The sequence below is a fragment of the Xenopus laevis genome, chromosome 4S, assembly GCF_017654675.1.
Source record: "Xenopus laevis strain J_2021 chromosome 4S, Xenopus_laevis_v10.1, whole genome shotgun sequence".
In the NCBI taxonomy this organism is placed as follows: Eukaryota; Metazoa; Chordata; class Amphibia; order Anura; family Pipidae; genus Xenopus; species Xenopus laevis.
In genome coordinates, this window is record NC_054378.1 from 103,969,085 (window position 1) to 103,988,016 (window position 18,932).

Genomic DNA, 18,932 nt, shown 5'->3' on the forward strand with positions numbered 1-18,932 from the left:
ATGATAAATTTCGAAATTAGACTATTCCCTAGTCGAATTACACTAAGGGGCAGATTTGTCAAATAGTCAGATTAGAACTCACCACAAAAAAACTCGCTTACTTTCTATTCATTCCTATGGGAGTTTTAGAAGCATATTTATCAAACGGTGAACTCCCCTATGAATGAGTAGAAAGTGAGTGAGTTTTTCAGTGGTGAGTTCTAAATTCACACTTTGATCAATCTGCCACTAAAATAAACTCGAAATTCAAATTTAAAAATCAGAATTTTCAGTTTGGCCCTTGATATATCTGCCCCTAAGTCTACTAGGAAATCATGTAAACATTAAATAAACCCAGTAGGACTGTTTTGCTTCCAATAAGGATTAATTATATCTTAGTTGGGATCAAGTACAAGGTATTGTTTTATTATTACAAAGAAAAAGGAAATCATTTTTAAAAACTGAATTATTTGAGTCTATGAGAAAGGGCCTTCCGTAATTCGGAGATTTCTGGATAACGGGTTTCCGGATCCCATACCTGTACTATATAGAGAATATATACAGTAGAACACACATTTTACATTTTTCAGTGGGTCAGAAAAAAAATCAGATGATGTAAAACTGAGGTTTCACTGTATAGACAAACATGTGTAGTATTGATCTAAAATATTATAGGTTTATAAGCCAAAAATGGCATAATAAATATTGTGGCTCCCACCAAATATTCAAGAGATTTCTCTGCAGGAAACTGAACAGAACATAAATATCATGAAGAATTCTAATACTTGATTTCCTTAATGCCCCTGTGGCTGACCTTAGTGGTCACAAATGTTGAACAGTCCAATATCTCCCCCTCGTGTGCCATCTCTCAGCTACAAATAGAAGGAGAAGCCCATTTGTTGGGCGGCCGTCATGCTAAAGGGAGCATCACAATTGCTGTATTCCTTGTTTCACCGGATTCATCTGAGTTGTTCTATGTTTGTTCTGATGGTTTTATGTTCTGCTTCATGTTTGTCTGTTGAATCTTTTCATCGTGTAGGCAAAATGCAAGATGGAAATGTGGAGAGCATCCAGAATAAAGGTAAACACATAAAGCTGTCTCTCAACTTACCTGTACAAAGGGCCAAGCACATGTCCTAAGGCTGCATTTATGTAGATAAGGCAACATGCAAAGTGAAGTAGAGGAGCTTGATCTGCTTCTTAGATTGGGCAATGTAATAGCAACATTTGCTTCATATCTATTAATTCATAACTACCAGTCTGCTGTCTTAAAGTTATTCTGTAACAGCAAACCAACACCTCCCTGATATACCTGTACTTCATATATTGTGCTGTCAGCTAGTGGCTAGTGATGGGCGAATTTCTCCCGTTTCTTCTGAAATGGTGAAAAATTTGCACAAAAATCGTAAAATCAGAAAGTTTCACGAAAAAATTGTGAAAATCGGACCTTTTCACGGAAAAATGTTGAAAATCTGACATTTTCACGAAAAATAGTGAAAGTTGAAAATTGACACCCGTTTCCAAGCTGACGCTGGCGTTAAAATCAATGGGCGCCTGAATAGTGTTGACACGCCCCGATGTTGATGCGAGCGACTTTTCGGACATGAAAAAATTTTGACTTTCGTCTGTGATTTTTGGCAGGAAATTCGCATTTATTCGACGGCGGCGAAGCGCAGAAATTCAATGTGAATTCTTATTCGCCCATCACTACTAGTGGCACATTCTGTGCTTTTTCCAGCTGTTCTGCTGTGGATTGGCCTTTTCACTGGTGGAGAAAATGCTGGGTGTGCCCCTATCCTTACATCAGATATTCACATCCCTGATTCACACACACACATGAAGACAGTTTAATGGGTCTACATCTCAGAACTTAAATTTGCCTGCAAGCCATCAGAATATTCTACCCTCTCTTGTAAAATATGGGATAATATTATCATATTGTTATGATACAGGCCATAGAACTCCAAGGTGACTTAAAGGAAAACTATACCCCCCAAACAATGTAGGTCTCTATAAAAAGATATTGCATAAAACAGCTCATATGTAAAACCCTGCTTAATGTAAATAAACCATTTTCATAATAATATACTTTTCTAGTAGTATGTGCCATTGGGTAATCATAAATAAAAAATTGGTATTTTAAAAAATAAGGGCCGCCCCCTGGGATCGTAGGATTCACTGTACTCATAAACATACCAACAAACCATACATGTTAGGTCACATGAGCCAATTAACAGACAGAGTTCTGTCTTTTGCTCCCACACTTCTTCCTGTTACAGTTAGAGTTGTAGTATTTCTGGTCATGTGATCTCTGAGGCAGCACACAGACCATCACGAAATGGTGGCTCAAGGCAAGAGATGTAAAAGGGCAAGATTTACTTAAATATATATTCCAGTTTGGTAAGATTCTTTAATATGCCACTTAATATGATATAAACTATCTGTTGCTTAAGTGTTCATTTTGGGGGTATAGTTTTCCTTTAATATCCAAATATTTTTACAACCGGGAATACATTATTTATTCTAATACACAAATTTCGTGGGACCTAAATGACATCACTACGCATTGTTTATAAGGAAATAATTTAAAGGATATTCATGGCTCTTGTGTATAATATATATATAAATATATATATACTGTAGCACTCTGCACCTCCCATTCTATTGCGTAAGAAGCTTACAGTCATGTTTTTGGTATTATTTTCCCTGTTTACAGGCCCGGATTTACAAACTGTCCTCCCCTAGGCCATCTCTGCTCTCCCCCCCTCTCCCCTTCCGGGTTTTTCCCCCTCACATGTCCCCTCCCCTTCCGGTTTGGTTCCCCCCCCTCCACTGTCCCCTTCTGACCTGCTTCGTTTCACCGAAAATTTGTGAAACGGCGAAAAATTCACCAAATGCAAAGTCTTTTTTTTTTGATGCGCAACATTTCTTTTAACCCATTGGAATCTATGGGCATTTTTTTCGCAGCAAAACCTAGGCAAAAAATTTCTCTCATCACTACTCATCTAAATATTGTATGAATTCTAATGGGTTCCGGTCAGCAGGGACAAATCTAAGAAATGGATCAACTATTGTATCAATTTAGAACAGTTACAGAGTCGGTGACCCCCTTCCCCCCCCCCTCCGAGCTGCTTCAGAAAAACATAAGTTGAAAAATGAAACTTTACACTTAAATATTAGAAAAACGGCCACAAACAGAAAATATTAAGTAATTGAAAAAGGCTATTATATATGGCGAACTATCTGAAACCAAGTGAACTGAAAAAAAAGTGTTGGAAAGTGAACAACCCCATTAATAACACAGATATAATTGCATTAATCTGTACAGTGGTATATATTTCTGAAATGTAATTCTTATGTTTAATTTGTAAACTCCCCATACCTAGTCCACCATCTGTAACTGTGGTATATGTGTAACACCCACGCTAATAGAGCTAGAGCCTTGTGCTTTATTCATTCTCTATAGACAAGACATTCTAGTGGCACAACCGATGGCTAGATTAGTGCTCCAGCTCTATCAGAAAAAAAATATGATACAAATAATGCTGATGCAAAGGAATATTTTATCTACAAATACAGGCTATTCGTTGTCCAGTGTTTGAGATCATTGTAAATGAACAGGCATCCATACAAAGAAGGAGCCCCCAGAGAAGCAGAAGACGTTAATACATTTATACTAAGAGTCTTCTACATTCTGACACATTGATGATGGGCACCATAATCTCAGCAAGGAGCTACAGTATTTAGTATTAGCTCTAGTTAATTATGCAGCAATTATAATCTCAGATTGTACATGTTAGAAATGACAACACTCTCTCTGTTATGTTATTTATATAGTGTTGCATTGTCTTTGTTGTTCCCCTTCTATTTGTTTATCATTTCGCTTCCAATAGAGCTGCACTTAGAGGTCCAAGCAGTTGTGACTGCAGTTTGGATTAGCTCAGTAGTGCTGATAGTTATAGTCCAACAATAGCTGAAGGTTCATACGTTATAGAATATAAATAAAAGGGCCCTGACCACCCAACAACCAGATACTTAGGGGATTCATCCTTGTAAACCATAGAAGTTTTCTTATCCAGTCAGGAAATGATGAATACAAATCCAAGATTAGCAGCACTGGGTTTCAGCAATTGATCACAAAATATCATCATGATATGCCAAACTATCACCTTTAACAGCTTGAAAGCAGTTGGTTAACATTCTCTTTTTGCTTTGGCAGCCAAACAGCAGGACGGTGCAGCTGCGATGGAAATGCAGCCCTTGAAAAGTGCTGAAGGAGGTGATGGAGACGACAAGGACAAAAAGAAATCTAATCACCACAAGAAGGAGAAGTCTGTGCTGCAGGGCAAGCTTACCAAACTTGCGGTACAGATTGGGAAAGCTGGTATGTCCGAGGAATTCACTTTTTGTAGAGATACACATGTGATCGACACCTGTAATAGGGCATAACAGTTCAAAATGGATGCCTGCTTGTTTTTATAAAGCCATTCTCTACCGTACAATTCATTTATTATCACACCTTGTTTCCTAACCCCACAGCATACTTTACCCCTTAGTTGTATGTTGAAGAATGCTAGGAGTTGTAGTTAAAGAGGAACTATTGCAAAAATGAAAATACTGAAATAAGACGTTTTCTAAATACAATCAATTAAAAATTCTGTGCCGTTTCTGAAATAATCAATTTTATCTTCACTATTCCTCTCTCAGCATCTGTTTCTCTTCATTCTCTCTTCATGCAGCAGTTGGGTGTCAGATATTCATTGACAGTTTGATCCAATAAATCTCATAGGAGGGGGCTCCTATTGCCTAGAAGATGTATTAGAGCTCACTCTATTAAAATCACCAGACATTGTGTTTCTCTACATGCAGAATTTGTGCAAAAGGGAGTTATTTTGTTTGTACTGGAATCAGTCATTTGTGTGAGCTCTAATACATTTGCTAGGAAAGGGAGCCCCTATAAGGTATATTGAGTCTTACTGTCAATGACTATCTGACGCCCAACTGCTGCAAGAAGACATAATGAAGAGAAACAGATGCTGAGAGAGGAATAGTGAACATAAACTTGATAATTTCAGAAACAGTACAGAATTTTTAATTGATTGTATTTATTTCCGTCCCTGCATAGGAAAGACGATAAGGTTCCTTTGCACACTGTGCCCATCAGAGCTTTGTCTCTGTGCCAAATGCAGGCAGTGCTGTGTTCATCCATTCGGGAGTGTAAGATTCTCACACCAGGGAAGGGGCAGCTTATATTTGGTGAAAGCACTTTGCACCCTGAAAGTAAATAAATCCTACAAAGATAATACAGAACTGCTTGGAATTGCACAGAATTCCATAGTGAACCCTCATAATTAACGAGATATTATATACTAATACTAATATAATTTAACTAAATGTGCCACATTTTGTGCTTTGCAACCTAAAAATAATTAGCTAATTTTACCTGTGGGTTCACATACCTAAATAATACTTTGGTGCAGAATATTTTATTGTGACACAAAAAAGCAGTAAAAAAAATGTTTTCTATTTATTTTATTTTGTAAATAACATAAAAAAAGAGTTACAGTTTCTTTGGGTTTTTTTTCCACAAACATGAAGCTGACATACGTTGCTTTATGATCATATACATATCAGGAATCTTTAATAATGCAGCTTACATGGTTGGCTTACTGTGGAGAGAAAATCCGATATTTATCCCCATGAGTCAATATCGGCTGCAATTGTAGCTTAGCACTGGATCCTGCAGTTTGGTCAGCTGTTGCTCATTCCTCTTGTCATAATTGCTGAAGCTTTGTCAGGTTGGATGGGGACTTTTGGAGAACAGTGATTCTTAAAGTTGATTGAGCAACACAACAGCGTATTCAGGGGCTTGAAGACAAGGGAGTAAATGCTTATGCAAGAATGGCCTTTCAGTTTCAGTCAATAATATTGAAAACCATGTTGACTCCCCCCCCCCCCATTTCAACATTATGGACTATTTGGGGGTTATTTATCAAAATCTGAATTTTTCTGATATTTTATTTACAAAAAGTCAGACCAAACTAGAATACACAATTTAACCTTATTTATTATTTAAAAAAACTTGATTTAACCGGATCGGGCAAAAACTCGATAAAATCAAGCAAAAAACCCGAATCGCTAGAGTTTTTCCCAAAATCGTACTATTTTTTCCTGAAAAGTCCAAAATAGTCGGATTTTAGTCGGCTAATTCCAGCGCAGACCACAGAAACTTCAAAATAGGATAGGGACCTCTGCCATTGACTTATATACAACCTTGGCAGGTCTGAGATGGCGTATTTTCAGATTTAGACTTTTTGTGTCCTTGGGGTATAATAAATCTAGAAAAATTTGGGGTTTTTTTTCACAAAAAAATTCAGATTTTGTAGTAAAGAAAACTTAAATTTTTCCAGTTTTTAGCATTCAGACTTTAATAAATAACCCCCTTTATATATAGAGTGTGACATAAAAGCCCAGTTAAAGTCATTTTGGTTGTAATACAACAAATGTGGAAAAATCCAAGACAAGGCAATGATTTTTATGTATTACTCAGTAAATGTGTAGCTCCTGAAACAGCATTATTTCACATAAAATATTGGTTACTCAGATACTGGCAACTACTTGTTGGGTCATTGCATCGCTCCTGTCTTACAATCCACGAGTTAATTGTCTTTGTTGTTAGATGATTCATTGGAACAACCTGGGATAACTACAAATGATCCAATGTGTCCACCTCACCATTTTATCTGATTTAATGCCATCTCTACTGGTTGAACCTACTTTTTTCCCATTTCAGTATTGTACCTATTGCTCCTTTTTTCCATAACTAAACACGTAAAAATAAATGCTTGGAGCAGTGTGATATATTAGGATTTGTTTTTTCAATCTTGTAGGTTTGGTTATGTCCGCCATAACCGTCATTATCTTGGTCCTCTACTTCGCCATTGAAACGTTTGTTGTGAACAAAAGGCCATGGCTGCCAGAATGCACTCCGATCTACATCCAGTACTTTGTTAAATTTTTCATCATTGGCGTGACTGTATTAGTGGTGGCCGTTCCCGAGGGACTGCCTCTCGCTGTCACTATTTCTCTGGCCTACTCTGTTAAAGTAAGTAGCATTGGTTTGCATTTTCCATATGAACTGCATATGTAGTTTGATTGCAGGTTTCCCCTTTTAGTTAACTTCACATTCTCTAAAATCCGGGTTGGGGGGGTCGTTAAGACAATGCTTCTTAAGGGTCAGGGCACACAGGCAGATTTGGGGAGATTAGTCGCCGGCGACAAATCTCCTCTTCTTCGGGGGAACTAATCTCCCCGAACTGGCTCCCCTGCCTTCCCACCGGCTAAAATGTAAATCGATTTCTTTTCCGAAGTTTCCTCTTCGGGCAACTTCGGGCGATTTTTGAAAAAGAATCACTCCGAGTGCCATCCCGCCAGCGCTTTACATTTAGCCCGTGGGGAGGCAGTTCGGGGAGATTAGTTCCCCTGAAGAAGAGGAGATTTGCCGCTGCGCGACTAATCTCCCAGAATTTTCCTGTGTGCCCTGACCCTAAAACTACTGGCCCAGTGGGGGAAAGGTTGACTTTTTCCCAACAAATCTCTTCTGATTGGTACAGGAACTTGACATTCAAAGCTCACTAATCATAGTGGGCAATGTCAAGTAGCTACACATGGGACATACCAGCTGACCCTCCTTTGTCTGAAAACTGCAACTCTTGAAGTTTTAAACTACTGTAGGGAGGATAATTGGTTCCACCAGAAGCCAATAGATGTCAGCAACAATGTGAAAAAACCTTTTATATCTAGAGTTAGATACTGATTTTCTGATATGATTATCACAATATTTTTCTATCAAGTGGAAATAGCCTTAATTTATTTCATTTAAGCATTAAGCATTGCTCTAATCTAAACTGTACGTCACTCTGCTTTTTATCAAGCAGGTCTGTTATGTTCTTTGCAGAGATTTTTCTTCTTCAGAGCTCCAAGTGACAGTGTTCTAATCAAAAAGCAACTGACTCTCTGGCAGCTTATTAATCATATATATACTTGCTCCCATTACAGAAAATGATGAAAGATAATAATTTAGTAAGACATTTAGATGCTTGTGAAACCATGGGGAATGCAACGGCAATCTGCTCAGACAAGACCGGCACTTTGACCACCAACCGGATGACAGTGGTACAAGCATTTGTGGGAGATGCCCACTACAAAGAGATTCCTGATCCTGATAGTCTTCCAGCTAAAACGTTGGATGTGTTAGTGCATGCCATCGGCCTCAACAGTGCATATACCTCCAAAGTCTTGGTAAGTAACACAACGGAAGTACCAGAATATAATGAAGAATCAGTTCCTTAATCTGTTTTAGTTGCATTTGCTGGATTTAACAAAACCTGATATTGTCACCATCAAAGTGACCATTGTACAATTACCATTGTAAAATATGTGATTGCTGTAGGCCCACAAACTATGATTAAGGGATTTACTCCCGAAACGCGTTAGGATTCACAGCAGCAACCCCTATAAACCTTTTCCAGAAGTGCCGTCAGCCTGTTTTGAATCTATTGTAGGCCCACAAACTGCCTCATATTGCTCTATACATGTCTAGCTGTCAGCTGGGAGCATGTCCTCTTTTTGGTCTCACTTTTCTCCTAGTGCACCTGTATGCGTAAATTTTAGGATTAAGCTTTCCTGGAATGAGTATAATTCCTGTACATGTTCTCATGGTTGTATATTTAATAAATTAAAGAAATAAGTAAAGTGGGTCGAGTTAATCAGCTTTGGGATATACTCCTGCCATGGGTATAATATAACCTAAGCATTTGCTAGCCCAAACCATTTTAACCAAGTATAAGAATTCCAGATCTAATTTACATAGTACCTCTAGTGTATGTCCATCACTGCCAGAAGAAGATTGCCCTCTCCCATAGTAGTAACTGTTGATGTACATTATGGAATGGTGAATGTATTATTATCTCTCCTAATACCAGTCTGCTAGTGAGGGTTTGCAAAATTCCCAGCCCACCCAGTCCTATTCCAACTTATTGTGGTGGAGCCATTTGAGTTAATTTCCCATATCACACAGTTTGCCATTGCCCTCTCTGCTGTCTGCACATTTCGCTGCTGACACAGCTTGAAATTTGTCACAAGATGCAGAATGCAGTGATGACACGTTCAAGGATTCTGTATATTTACAGTATAGGCTGCCATTTGGTCAGTATGTGACTCCCTAGTGCTTAGTCACATTATATATTCTGCTTGGGTGGGGTGACATACTTAAAGGAACAGTTCAGTATAAAAATAAAAACTGTGTAAATAGATAGACTGTGCAAAATAAAAAATGTTTCTAATATCGTTATCGCCAAAAATGTAATGTATAAAGGCTGGAGTGACTGGATGTCTACCATAATAGCCAGAACAGCTGAGTTAGTCAGCGACTTGAAGGGGGGCCACATGGGACATAACTGTTCAGTGAGTTTGCAATTGATCCTCAGCATTCAGCTCAGATTCAAAAGCAACAGTTATGGCCCATGTGACCATGTGTGACCCCAGTCAAGTCTCCAAATTGGTTACTGTCTGTGTCTGGGAACCAATCAGTGGAAAGCAAGAGAGTTGAAAAGCAGGAAGTAGTGTTCTGGCTATTATGTTAGACATCCAATCACTCCAGCCTTTATACATTACATTTTTGACTAACTAACTATATTAGAAACATTTTTTATTTTACACAGCCTGTTTTTATATTTATACTGAACAATTTCTTTAAAGGGAAACTATACGGCTGCACATTGCAGGCCCATAGGTGGTAAGTACAAGGTTGTGTTGTGGCCTCTGCTCAATGACACTCCCTAACTTGACCGTCTAAAGTTACATGCGTCATTGTGCTACAATATACTGGAAGACAGGCTGGTTCCCAGTTTCCACAGTGCCTTGCATGCTGTGTTATTGGTTTGTTAATTAAGCTTTTACTACATTGTTGTAAAGGAGAAGGAAAGTCATTTAGCACTTGGTGGTGGCAAATGTTTGGCACCCCCAAGTGAATGTATTGACTTACCGGGCCGGTGCTCCTATCAGCAGAAAACTGCACCGGCCCAGGGTTATTCCAGTGAGCACCAAGGAGCGATTCTCTTCTGGCTTCTTCTTTCTTCAAATTTCCCGGGGCAGATGCATGCACAGTAGAATGAAAAAGCCGACTTTTTAGTTAAAATTTGGCTTTTCACTGTAATGTGCATTCGCAGCCGTGCAAAACTGGAATCGCTCCGCTTGCTGGAATAACTCTGGGCCGGTGCAGTTTTCTGCTGGTAGGAGCACTGGTCTGGGGTTTCAGGTAAGTAAATACAATCACTTCTCCTTTAAGAGTCAGAAACAACAGTTTGGAGCATAGAAAGGGACAGGCAGACGCTGCTTTCAATAGCAATTACATTTACAAACAATTTTCAAATCATTGCATGAATTTATATTATAAGTTGCTTAGAACATTTTCCTTCATTGTACAGACACACAAGGGGTCATTTACAGTGCAGAACACAGTTTTCACACTACAAAAAAGGTTGCAATTGCACTTAATACTGAATAGTACATAGTGTGAATTTCTGGAGGCGTCTGTGCTCTGGTTCAGAGTGCAGGGACCTGCGGCTGCTCCCTTGATTAAAGCGCTGCCTGAATTAAGTAGCACTCTATACAGAAAGAAATTGCAGGGAGCAAGTGCTCAGTAAGTGAGCACTAAAGGGAGCACTCTTGTGACCTGGGGAATAAAAAATTACTGCACTGTTGGTAGCAGTGCAAAGCAACTTTGGATAAACTGCTGGGAAACACATTTTATTGAATATAACCCTCCCCAAAGTCACCAAACAAGAGGATTTCTTACCAATATGCCCACCTTGGGGTAGGTGACATTGGGCTGATTTTTTATATTGGTTTAGCCAAACCACTGGATCACAGTACAGTACAAACAGGCTGTTGGGCTAAGACCGCATCAAGAAGCTAATAAGTTTCTCGTCCTGACAGGATTTTTTAAGCCTTCCCAATTTTTTAGCCAGGTATTAGTCAGGGGGGACCTCATGCGCAGGCCAATATGCTGTTGACACACTTTGATCGGCCTTTGTATGGCTACCTTTACAGAACTTGAGCAAACGTTGGCTGTTTTATATTTTGCTGTATTATTGCATCAGCCATGTATTTAACAGAGCATTTTAGAAACCCATATCTATGCATTTATGTTCCACTACGTAAAATTGGGCATCAAATGTAATTACATTTCCATTTACTGTGCCATGAATCAGTTAATGGCCACTGGTTATAACATCATACTCAAAAAAATGCTAATTCCTACTGGGGTTTCTTTCAGAGTGCAAATACAATAAGGAATTTCAAAATACTGCATTTTTAATTCAAAAAGGTTTAGGTACAGAAGAGGAAAGCAAGGGCTGTGCTAATGTCCTCTCAGAGATAGCACCTAGCACTGACTGGCCCTTTATAATTCATGGCTCTGCAGAGTGGAAGCTTCTTTAATAAATAATTTAGAAAAAAGGGAATCCAAGAGTGGGTACAATGTGAACTGACTGCTCATCTATTCCTGGATTAAGAGATCAGACCACTTACAGAAGCATTGTGTCACCAAAGCCCAGTTTTATGCTTTCAAATGAACTACACAAAAGGTCATATTGAGGAGTGAGGTGTGGAAAGATCATGTAACTGGTTCTGCTCCAGGCCGTATCTGCAGAATCAGTGCCAGCAGCACCGCCTGGCATTATAGCAATATGAACTGGTGCCCCTAATCTTTCCAGATCATATTTACTTGCCCTTTTACCTATCCTATCTATGGGTTCTTGCAGGAACTACGTGGCTTTGTTTCATGCAGCTAATTGTAGCTAAAATTAAAGGATCTTGGAAGAGCAGTCAGCACATCGATTATCTCTCCTTTAGAGAATTGGTGCACGTTCCTCAGTGGCCACTTTCCACTGATATTACGACAACCTTTGTATGCAGAACAGCACCCGACTGTGAAACTTTATGTTTAAAAAGCCTTTATTTCAGCTTTGGGCATCACCGCAATGTTTCAGGCCATGCGGCCTTTTATCAAGCTTACTGACACTCCATTAATCGTGCAATTTATACTCTCCAACACCATCTAGTGGTCATTTACAAAATGCAACTATAACTCTCATAACAATCAGAGTAGTGTAACAATACAAAACAAACACAATGTCCATATAAATATTATAAGTAGGTGCTCAAACCTTAGGGTGAATATTCTACAGCATGTGTATATAACAACATCTTTAAAACATAAGTGAATAAAAACTCATTAAAAAATTTTTATAATAAAATACAGGTTATTGTTTTTTTTTAAATAAACAATTCAGGTAAATATAATTATCTAAAAATAGGGCTCAAGTCATATTCTTTATTGAGACCCCATGGCTCCAAGGTCTCCAACTTGCGGATCCAGAATGCCTCTCTGTAAAACAATTCCTTTAAATTATTACCTCTGCGTTGTTTAGTTTCCATACTCTCAACTATCTGAAATTTTAGTTGGTTTACCCTATGTGCACACTCAATAAAATGCCCTGCCACCGCCTGTTCCTTTTTACCTGTATTGATAGCTGATTTATGTTCCCTGATACGCTCACGGACTGTCCGTTGGTTTGCCCCACATACACTAGCCCACATGGAGTGTCAGTAAGCTTGATAAAACCCCGCATGGCCTGAAACGTTGTGGTGATGCCCAAAGCTGAAATAAAGGCTTTTTAAACATAAAGTTTCACAGTCGAGTGCTGTTTTGCTAAAAATAAAGGAGAAATAGGCTAGAAGAAATTCTAGAGGGATAAGAGACTTGACTTCATTACAAATCATAATACTATGGTTTTATGTTAAATAGATCATGTGAGACTAATTTAATTTCCTTTTATGAGAAGGTGAGCAGGGACCTAGATCCTGGGATGGCAGTGGATGTGATCTGGTTAAATTAAGGACTGGAACATAGTATTTGTACCTGGATAGAGAACTGGCTAAAAGATAGATTACAAAGAGTGGTGGTAAATGGAACCTTTTCTAATTGGACCAGTGTTTTTAGTAGAGTACCGCAGGGCTCTGTACTTGGTCCTTCGCTTTTCAACTTTATTAATGACCTGGAGGTGGGCATTGAAAGTACTGTTTCTATTTTTGCAGATGATACTAAATTGTGCAGAACTATAGGTTCCACTTTGCAGAGTGATTTGTCTTAATTGGAAAACTGGGCAGCAAACTGGAAAATGAGGTTCAATGTTGATAAATGCAAGGTTATGCACTTTGGCAAAAATAATATAAATGAAAGTTATACACTAAATGGCAGTGTGTTGGGGGTTTTCTTAAAGGGGATGTCCGCCTTCCAAACACTTTTTTCAGTTCAGTTGTATTCAGATTGTTTACCATAAACAAATACTTTTTTCAATTGCATTCCATCATTTACTTTTTACAGTTTTCCCAAAATTTAAGTTTAAAGGTTCATGATCTGTCTCTAGTGTCTCCGTCTGACTCAATGACCCAGAAGCATCTGACCTGTTACAATATGTTAAATTTTGTTGATACAATTAGTTGATGCCAATAATAGGTCTCCCACCATAAACACACCGAATATTGTACGAAATTAAAATCTGTGTATCTGTGTGTATGGCCACCTTAAAGGGATACTGTCATGGGAAAAAATGTTTTTTCAAAATGAATCAGTTAATAGTGCTGCTCCAGCAGAATTCTGCACTGCAATCCATTTCTCAAAAGAGCAAACAGTTTTTTTTATATTCAATTTTCAAATCTGACATGGGGCTAGACATTTTGTCAATTTCCCAGCTGCCCCAAGTCATGTGACTTGTGCTCTGATAAACTTCAATCACTCTTTACTGCTGTACTGCAGCAGCCAAACAAAAGAACAATGGGAAGGTAACAGATAGCAGCTCCCTAACACAAGATAACAGCTGCCTGGTAGATCTAAGAACAACACTCAATAGTAAAAACCCATGTCCCACTGAGACACATTCAGTTACATTGAGAAGGAAAAACAGCAGCCTGCCAGAAAGCATTTCTCTCCTAAAGTGCAGGCACAAGTCACATGACATGGGGCAGCTGGGAAATTGCCAAAATGTCTAGCCCCATGTCAGATTTCAAAATTGAATATATAAAAATCTGTTTGCTCTTTTGAGAAATGAATTTCAGTGCAGAATTCTGCTGGAGTAGCACTATTAACTGATGCGTTTTGAAAAAAACATGTTTTCCGATGACAGGATCCCTTTAAGTACTAACTTCTTTACACATTACATGGCAGCTCAGAAACAAGCACATTTTGCATCAGAATCAATTAATAATTTGCCCTTCTATGGCAGAAACCTCAGTTTCTGCTTGATCATTGACTCCTAAGCTTAGCTTTTCAACAGCTGCCCAGACTAAACTGAGCATGTGCAGTGTCACTGACCAAAAAAAAGGTCCCAACAAGATCCAACAATTTTGAAGACCTGAATCATTACTGTTACAGGGTTGCTGAACCTCTGGACTGGAACAGTAAGTTTAGTATGTACAATACAGCATTTCTAGCCATATTCATTTTTGGGGGTTTAGTTCTCCACTATCACTTGGTTTCCAAATGGTTTTCTTTTCTTTAAAAATAGTTTTTATTGATTTTTAGTATATGGCAGCTAACAAAGATTGAAGAGGAAGGGCAATAAAAGTGAGTTGTAGCTTGTCATCAACAATTTAATAAGTCGGCTTTCTCTTTGTCTCGCTAGTTTTGTAAAGATTCACTTATTATTGGCTTATCTGTTTCAGTTTGTTTAGGTTCAGCTTCTTTCCTTTGAAATCATCTGCAGGTCCTACAGAATCCTTGTGGCTTTTCCTATTACCTTACATACTGTTTTATGTAGGCAGATTGGAATTGATTTATTACTTTTGCAGCATGCTGAGGACAGTCCAGTTCTACTGAGCTTCTCCTTAGGGAGACCACATTTGTCATGCAAGCCTCAGCAGAACAGAATTAGTCTCGCTGAAATTAATGGCTTTAATTGTTGTGCGACCAACTGCTGTAGAAAGTTAATTTGCAAAAACACATATTGTGATGATTATATAGCTTGTCTCATTTTCTGCAACATAGAAGCGCACATCTACCATATCAAGATGCCGTACATCAATACTTTAGGTTGGATTTTCCACAACCTGTAATCCACTTGAAGCTTCACATTACCAGAAGTGGTATCAAAAAAGTATTATTATGATACATGTTTCATGCTCCCCTAGGACTTAAAGGACAGTAACACCAAAAAATAAAAGTTAAAAGTTTTCAAGTATTTGGAATATAATGAAGTGTTGCCCTGCACTGGTAAAAGTTGTGAGTTTGCTTCTGAAACTGCTATAACTTAAATAAACACGTTGCTGTGTAGCCATGGGGGCAGCCATTCAAGATGGAACAAAAGGAGAAAAGGCACAGGTTACACAGCAGATAACAGATAAGCCCTGTCCAATACAATGGTGTTTTATCTGTTATCAGCTATGCAACCTGTGCCTTTTCTCCTTTTGTTCCAGCTTGAATGGCTGCCCCCACGGCTACACAGCAGCTTATTTATATAAAATATAGCAGTCTTTCTGAAGCAAGCACTCCGGTTTTACCAGTGCTGGGCAACAGTATATTATGTCTTAATTACTTTGATACACTTTCATTTGTTGATGTTACTGTTCCTTTAATTGAAGGTTTGCCTTCACGGTCTTCACTGAAGTTAGGATATAATTTCTAACTGTGCAGTTGAGCACATCAACTGTCATGTGATAGTTGAAAAACATGCTTAATCACACTGAAAAAATATGGATGGGGTTGCCATAAAACATCAGCAAAGAAAGATATATCAATTCCAGCACTTACATCCATTCCATTCCCCATTCCCACCATGTCTATCTCCCAGATCCCACCCACAGGACATCACTGCCCCGCCTACATGAAAGTGCCACAACCTTTTTTCTCTCTATGGAGTGACATGGATACTTTGTGCACTTTTATCTTACATCCATCTGATGGGATCTCAGTTTTCATTGGTTGGTGTGCTTTCTTTTGAAAGTTGGACCCAACTAAACTGAATCTTGTGTTTAGTCGTTTCTGGTGAAGCCGTTTCCAATGGAATGGTGTAAAACAGTGCAATGACAACAGTGCTTGCCATAAAGCACGGCAGAATGCTCAGGTTTTTATTGCAGCAAGATGTAAAAGGAAATAATAGCCACATACCAAGCATAGAAAATTAATTGTATGTTCCATATGGGCAAGATTTAGAGAACCAAAGGGAAACTAAGCCTCTTGATGGCACTGATCACTAGCCTCCTGGAGTCAGTGGGCAGCAGGGCAACCAGGCACTACATACACCCAAAACGTTTTGTAGTGATCGGATAATTCACATGTGTGATAAATTACTACAAATGCCTATTAATTATATGGTAGTTTAGTAGGCATGTATAGGGCTTTATTGGATAAAAGTGATGCTAAGGCTGGTTTTGAAGACATTAAAGGCAAACTATACCCCCCCTGAACAATGGTTTTAAAATAAATTGCATAAAAAAGCTCATGTGTAAAACCCTGCTTTATGTAAATAAACCATTTTCATAATAATATAAGTTTTTAGTAGTATGTGCCAATGGGTAATCCTAAATAGAAAATTGCCATTTTAAAAAATAAGGGCCACCCCCTGGGATCGTAGGATTCACAGTGCACACAAACATTCCAAATAAAGCATACATGTTAGTTCAGAGTTGTGTCTTTTGCTTCCACACTTCTTCCTGTTACAGTTAGTGTTGTAGTATTTCTGGTCAGGTGATCTCTGAGGCAGCACAGAGACCATCACGAAATGGTGGTTCAAGGCAAGAGATGTAAAAGGACAATATTTACTATATATATTTACTATATATATATACATATATATATATATATAAAACCAGCGAAGAGCCAGCACTCTCGAATAAAGTGTTTGTTTGCCTGGGTGCACGATCAATATAATATCTCCATCCATCCAAAGAGGATCAGCACTCTCAGGGCTTAAAAATATGAAAAAGGTTTAATTGAAAATAACACAGCATAGGACTAACGTTTTGGCCCTGTCCAGGGCCTTTTATATATATATATTCCAGTTTGGTAGGATTCTTTAATATGCCACTGTTGCTTAAATATTAATATTGGGGGTAAAGTTTTCCTTTAAACAATACAGAAGGTACAATGACTTCTAAAATCTTTTGCTCTGTTTTCCCTTGTAGCCTGCAGACAAAGATGGGGGGCTTCCACGGCAAGTTGGGAACAAAACAGAGTGCGGTTTGCTGGGGTTTGTCTTGGACTTGAAGAGAGATTACCAAGTAGTAAGGAATCAGATTCCAGAGGAGAAACTTTACAAAGTGTACACCTTCAACTCAGTCAGAAAATCCATGAGCACTGTTGTTAAACTAGATGATGGCAGCTTCCGAATGTACAGCAAAGGTGCTTCTGAGATTATCCTAAAAAAGTAAGTCACCTTCATTTTTAGTCCAATTCATGAGTCTGCCCCACCTGGAATGACTTTGGCATGGGGGACAGCCTGAAGGCCAGTTTTGGTGAGAATTAGGCGTAAAGGCCATTTGCTCTTCTAGATACAAGTAAAAGCCCATCTTGAGATTAAGGGTGACCGTGTACCCTTGGAACTATTGCTGAATGATCTTTTTCTATATCTGTACTCTATTCATAAGTAAAGTGGGATCCTGACCAAAGGGTTGGACATTTAAGGAAGCTTGAACTGAAAAAGTTTGACAACCACTGCCCTAGTGGAACACAGAGAGATACATGACCTTCTACGAAAATGAACTATAATTTGCACACTGACTAACAATTTATAACAATGTCCCTTTCATACGTTTTCAGATGTTCTAGAATTTTAAATGAGGCTGGCGAACCACGGATTTTTAGACCTAGAGACCGTGATGACATGGTAAAAAGTGTGATAGAGCCCATGGCATGCGATGGACTTCGAACCATCTGTATCGCTTACCGAGATTTTCCCATGAGCCCAGAGCCTGACTGGGACAATGAAAATGACATTGTCACTGATCTGACATGCATTGCTGTAGTTGGTATTGAGGATCCAGTCAGGCCAGAGGTAAGATATGCTTGTCATTTGTTCACAGACAGCCATAGATGAACTACAGTATTTTATTCATCCTATTCAAAAATATTTATAAAACGTAATGAAAAGTCTAACGTTTAACGTTTGTGTAGCTGGAATGCAGAGTATCCATGGCCAACCACCTGTACCGTGGAACACACTGTCATCTTTTATCTTTTCACAAAATCTTTCCAAAGTTGTGTGCGGGTTGCAGGCATGTGGGTGCAGGAGGACCCAAGAGGATTATGGCCCAATGGGATTTTTTCCCAGTATCCCAGTGGGCCAGTCCAACCCTATTTGAAAGTCTATTCTTGGTAAGGCCCACTGTTATGTGGTGCCTCTGCTAATAATATCCTCCTAATAACAAAAAATACACTATTATAATTTAATTTTCTTAAAATGCAGTTGGCTTCTGAGCGACACAGATTGCAAGTTTTTTGGAGCATTGTAATTGGAATACAAGGATAAAGATGTATTCATGCTAAGAAAATACAATGCTTGCTATTCGCATTAAGGTCAAAATTTAAAGCTAGATATTTGCTTTGTTATGTATAGGTACCAGAGGCCATAAGAAAATGCCAGCGGGCTGGTATCACGGTCCGCATGGTGACTGGCGATAACATTAATACTGCCCGTGCCATTGCCATTAAGTGCGGTATTATACATCCCGGAGAGGATTTTCTCTGCATTGATGGAAAGGAGTTTAACAGAAGGATACACAATGAGAAGGGCGAGGTGAGTTTCCTAGGTCCCATGACAAAATATAAAGATATAAGTGCTCCTTTATGAGCGTTCATTGCAATCGGGATCACACATAGTGGTATATTTATCAAA

The 18,932-nt window shown here is 38.7% G+C and overlaps 1 protein-coding gene across 9 annotated transcripts in view; it reads left to right on the forward strand.

The window, feature by feature from the left end:
- atp2b4.S (ATPase, Ca++ transporting, plasma membrane 4 S homeolog) overlaps window positions 1-18,932 on the forward strand; it is a 199,373-nt gene that overhangs the window by 152,284 nt on the left and 28,157 nt on the right. For 7 of the 9 annotated variants that reach the window (XM_041561674.1, XM_041561673.1, XM_041561675.1 and 4 more), the window contains 7 exons: window positions 1,019-1,060; window positions 4,199-4,363; window positions 6,870-7,084; window positions 8,038-8,280; window positions 17,224-17,465; window positions 17,858-18,092; window positions 18,654-18,833. In XM_041561674.1, the coding sequence (XP_041417608.1) occupies window positions 1,019-1,060; window positions 4,199-4,363; window positions 6,870-7,084; window positions 8,038-8,280; window positions 17,224-17,465; window positions 17,858-18,092; window positions 18,654-18,833 (1,322 nt within the window). The remainder of the gene's footprint in view (window positions 1-1,018; window positions 1,061-4,198; window positions 4,364-6,869; window positions 7,085-8,037; window positions 8,281-17,223; window positions 17,466-17,857; window positions 18,093-18,653; window positions 18,834-18,932) is intronic. The other 2 variants (XM_041561677.1, XM_041561676.1) reach the window with 1 other exon arrangement.